This window comes from Simochromis diagramma, unplaced genomic scaffold (genome assembly GCF_900408965.1).
Source record: "Simochromis diagramma unplaced genomic scaffold, fSimDia1.1 OVJJ01000618.1, whole genome shotgun sequence".
NCBI classification, from domain to species: Eukaryota; Metazoa; Chordata; class Actinopteri; order Cichliformes; family Cichlidae; genus Simochromis; species Simochromis diagramma.
The window spans coordinates 3359586-3364436 of NW_024387423.1; the positions used below are offsets into that span (position 1 = coordinate 3359586).

Below are 4851 nucleotides of genomic sequence, written 5' to 3' on the forward strand. Positions count from 1 at the left end.
CGTGACACACAAATAAATTGAACAGCGCGGAGTCTGTGCTGCGGCGCTTCAGCAGCGCGTTCGGCTACTCTAAGCAGCACCTTGTTTAGGTCAAGATAGGTCACATAGAGACTTTCAGAGTGTGACCTAGGATTTTTTTTAGTCGCACCCTTGTTACTCTTGAATGACATTCTGATCTTTTGAGCATGTTTCAATAATTATTGCTTCATTATTCTTTTCATTTTTTAAATTCATTTTAACAAGATGTAATTAGGCCAGACTTTCATTGTATCTTTTAAAAGCAAACATCACTATTGTAATTTTAGATTTGCTTTTTAAATCATGTATTGATGCATCACTGGGTTGAGTGAAAAGAGATTTTTAATAAGGATTTACTAAGCAAACATTGATGTCAGTTACCCCATAGTGGGGTTGGTTATCAGACAGTACGGGGTATTTTGTCCTTACAGTCATCAGTGGGATTTTAGTAAAAAATGTTGATTTTAAAAAAAAATGTATCAATAAATTTCAAATGAACACCACCAAATGTCGCTTGTATTTAAATTGTGAATTTGAACCAAAGATAGTTTTTGTGAGTTATGAGCAGAGAAAAGACTAAAGTCATTTACAGTGCTTCAATGATGCAGCCTTTATTAAGGCCACAAAAACAACTGAAGACATATTCTGCATCCATAACTGTATTTTGAATGATACTGGCGTATCATTGAAATAAAAATGCCAGATGTTGCCTGTATCTTGTAAAAGACAAGCAGTCTTTTTGTGTTTCCAACAGGTAACCATGACTGTCAGCGTTTTAATAAGCGTGCACTTTTTTTGTAATAAAAAAAGCTACTCCAACCCGGAACAATTACAAAATACTTCCTCTACTAAAAGTTTTGTGTCTTTTTCTCAATCTAACTACTGATAAAGGGACAGCTTGTCTGGTCAAATGTGTAATATCAACAGAGCTCCACAGCGCCCTCTGATGTCTGACTAACAAGCAATCAGACAACCCCATGTTTGCACATGCTGCTGGTTCTCATGATACACAGAACAAAAAGGGTGATTTGCACTTTATGTGGTAACACCTCCTTTTGTCTCCAGCATCTGTGAGACAACAAATAAGTCTACAAATTGTTATTTCAGCAAAGAGTAGGGTGACCAGATGTCTGTGCTAATGTGGGACTGCATAGCATTTTCTTACAGTGTCCCACATTTTACATTGGCACAAAACACTTGGAAGTATATTTGGCCTTTGTGTCGTAAATGGTAATCTAGTTATAGTTTAAACTGTTTGTTGTATTTTTAGTTTTTAGTTTGCTATGAAACTTTCACACTACTTCCCAGCATTGTTGACGTCTCACTTTGTCCCTCAAAAAACACAGACTTTGATGGGATTTGTTCACCCTAGAAAGGAGTGGCAGAGAAATGCCTTTACTGATTTATGTGTGTATTTGTTGATGCTGATTACATTACTGGACAATATTTAAAGCAGGTTATAGCTACTTAGGGCTCCCTGAACCTGCTTTTGCTCATAATTTATGCGTGCAACAATATTCTAATATATTCTATTCGAAGTTACAGCACATTTCCCACAGAAATTAATCCAGACACTCATCAGGAAGGACAGGTAAAAAGAAGAAACATTTGCAAAAGCCATAAATTTCATCATAACACCCTGAAAAATAACTATATTAATAGTGGTTATAATTATGAGAATGAGAGAGGAGGACAGAGTGAGCGAAAAAGAGAGAGCAGGATGATAACAGTAAAGCGAGCGAGCAAAAGAAGCAGGAAGGAGTGTCAGACTCAACAAAATGAATAAGACAACGTCGCATCTGTTTCGTCCACATTCACTGATGATATTTTTAAAAGTTGTAAGATTATATTTTTGTTATTTTCTAGGTGAATACAACATGTTTGTATGTGACTGTCAGTGCAAAGGACAAGTGAGGCGGATGAAGAGAGAAAGGACAGAGATATTGGCTGCAGATCGCCGTCCGTCCCTGAGCCTGGTTCTGCCGGAGGTTTCTTCCTGTTAACAGGGAGTTTTTCCTTTCCACTATCGCCCAACTGCTCGCTCATAGGGGTCATATGATTGTTGGGTTTTTCTCTGTATATATTATTGTAGGGTCTACCTGACAACATAAAGCGCCTTTAGGCGACTGTTGTTGTGATTTGGCACTATATAAATAAAATTGAATTGAATATTGAAGTTAGATGTAAAAAATAATCATTATTTTTCACAAGATAATTTTCATACATTTCCACTGTCTTTATTGAATAAGGATACTTTAACCACCTGTTGATTTAGTGGACTGCCTCTGTGTGGTTAAGAGACTGAAACGATGTGTTGCATGTTTCTCCTCTTATCTGCTTTGCAACAAATTGTCAAAATGACTTAAATTTTGCCTCAGGTTTGATAAATAAAGGTTCCACCCTAAAATGATTGCATTATATTGAATTCTGTGATTATTCATTCTGAATTCTTCTTAGACACTAGCATAGGTAATCCTTCGACTTAGTGCTTTTGAAGGTAACGTGTGTAAACAACCGAATTGAAGTTTGCAAAGGCGAAAAGGGTTGACTACATGAGCAAACAGCATATTCTAATAATATCATTTACAAGGCTCTGGATGCATGACATTGTGACTGTGGCTTCCTAAAAGTTTGATCTTAAAATCACCCCATACAAAATCCAAGTTCAATCACACACGTTCCTGCATTTTAAGCAAAAGTGAGCATAAACATACAGGATCCAGATCCAGAGGTAAAATCATGATCCATTCACATTTAACGTGAGTGCTTGTGTGTGTGAAGTAAATGTGACTGCAGAGAACAGGTCAGAGAAAATCTGGTATGGCCTATATATGTTTTATTTTTACTTAAATCTTTAGAACATGAATACAAATAACCACTTTTATTCAACTTGACATAAGAAATCTAACAATATAAGTACTCAATCCCTCTCTATGCCAATCATAAACAACAACTATGTTTTTAAAGGATCTTAATCTGGGGGCAAAAAACTATCACATTGACTTCTGAATGCGCATGACTGTTGGTTATATAGTGTATGAGACGGCACGCTTTGAAGTTCAGTTTTCAGTGCAAAAGTCCTACACATAGAATAAGGCAAAAACTTTCTAGAAAGATTAAAAACTATACAAACACTGTTTAAAGAGAAAAGTTTTGCACAGTTTACGCAGACATAGGAAGGCCTACAAGGGTATACAAAACACATTGGTGTTGGTCCCAGTATAGATTAATATTGGCTAGTATATAATAACCCTTTATACTTTACCTCGGTTGTCCTAAAGAGGAGGAAAAGGAGGTCTAAGAACACCCTAGATTAAAGCATTTGATCAAAAAGTTCCTCCGCAATCATTCATTCATACAGTTCGATGGCTACAATTATAGTATAGGCAGCACAGGCTATAAATATAATGAAGGATATTTCAGTTATCTGGGTCTCCTCTGCTCCATCCCATTAGGCAGAAATCCTGCAATGATCGGCACTGGCCATATGAGAGCAGCAACACTCCACACAATGATAACCAGAGTCATAAAACAAGCCACAAGTGTCGACTCGATGGGTTTTCTGTTCAGCCTCCAACTTTTGTCCCCCTTCAGCTCGTCGAGGCTGAAATCCACGCAGCAAAAAGTGACTTGATCCCCGGTCTGCTGGCCCCTTGACCTACCCTGACCGAACTTCCGGTACCGGGACATCCCGCAGCCCACGCACAAGCGCAACTCCTGCTGACCCCCGGTGACCCCGAGGTGCTCGATGACAACGGGCGAGATCACCCTGTTGAAAGACGCGGCGAAAAAAGCCCTGCCGTGGTTGTTGGTGGTGTAGATGATAACATCACACTGGAAGCCGAAGCTGCTGTCCCAGCGGGCCACCAGCGACGTGGGCAGGAGTCTCTGGACGCTCACGTTGCACTGGGACAGACTCTGCATGGAGGAGGCGTCGGGCGAGGCGTCGCTCTCCTCCACAGACCTTTTGGAGAAGCGCACGTCCACCTCCAGGTTCGCCAGGAACCTGTTGGAGGAGTTGATGGGCGGCAGGAGGAGGTCCTCGTCGCTCCAGCCTTGACATCGCGGGAGAAGTGCGGCCACCGCGGTCAGAGCCAGCAGGAGAGTCGGAGAGTTGTTCAGCATGGCACAGGGCGCGTCTCTCCTGCTCGCATGGTGCGGTGACGATCGCCGGAGACGGACGAGATGTGCAAATGTTTAATTCACCAGTCGCGAGTGTTTTTTTGTTTTTTTAACGCAGCACCCAGCGGAAAGATTCAATTCCCTGCTCGGCTGATACAAATGGAAACGTCCAAAGGCTGTCATGCGCGCATCCCCCCTCCCTGCGGATGTTTCTATCCGTCTCGTTCTCCAAATGTGCCCATCTATCGGTACACAGACGTAGCAGGATGGGAAGAGCTGTGCGCTCTGAGCTCCGATCTTCACTTCCTGCCGGTCACTTCAGGTGTGAGCGCTGAGCATCAAAACACAAAGGAGTGGTTTGGGGGGGGGGGGTCTCTAGTGCTCCAGTGCGCAGGAGCTCAGTGCATTACATATTTTCTAGTCATGACATACACATGCTTCATAAACCTACCACACCAAAAATAAATGAAAGCGTTATTCAGAGTCTACAGAGAACGTCGTGTGACTGTATAGAGGCCAGTTAATCAGCTGCCCTCAATTTATTTCTCAATTTATTCCTCTGAGGCACCAGGAGTTAGCAGCATTACCAGAAGTTTAAAAATAATCACGGGTGCCCCAGTGCACCCCTTTAGCCCCACTGAGCTACATGTCAACACATGAGAGAAAATCTCAAAAATTTCTTTATTTATTTGGATTTATTGAAATATTCAC

At 41.1% G+C, this 4851-nt stretch overlaps 1 protein-coding gene across 1 annotated transcript; it reads right to left on the reverse strand.

Moving 5' to 3' along the window:
- Nucleotides 1–4549, reverse strand: LOC120722111 (transmembrane protein 158). The gene has a single exon (XM_040012941.1). The coding sequence runs from the start codon at nucleotides 4141–4143 to the stop codon at nucleotides 3442–3444; it is 702 nt and encodes a 233-aa protein (XP_039868875.1). The 5' UTR covers nucleotides 4144–4549; the 3' UTR covers nucleotides 1–3441.
- Between the last annotated feature and the right edge of the window lie 302 nt (nucleotides 4550–4851).

What these genes read in the sequence shown, in the direction of transcription:
- LOC120722111 (XM_040012941.1), bottom strand. Translation starts at nt 4,143, where the DNA reads ATGCTGAACAACTCTCCGACTCTCCTGCTGGCTCTGACCGCGGTGGCC.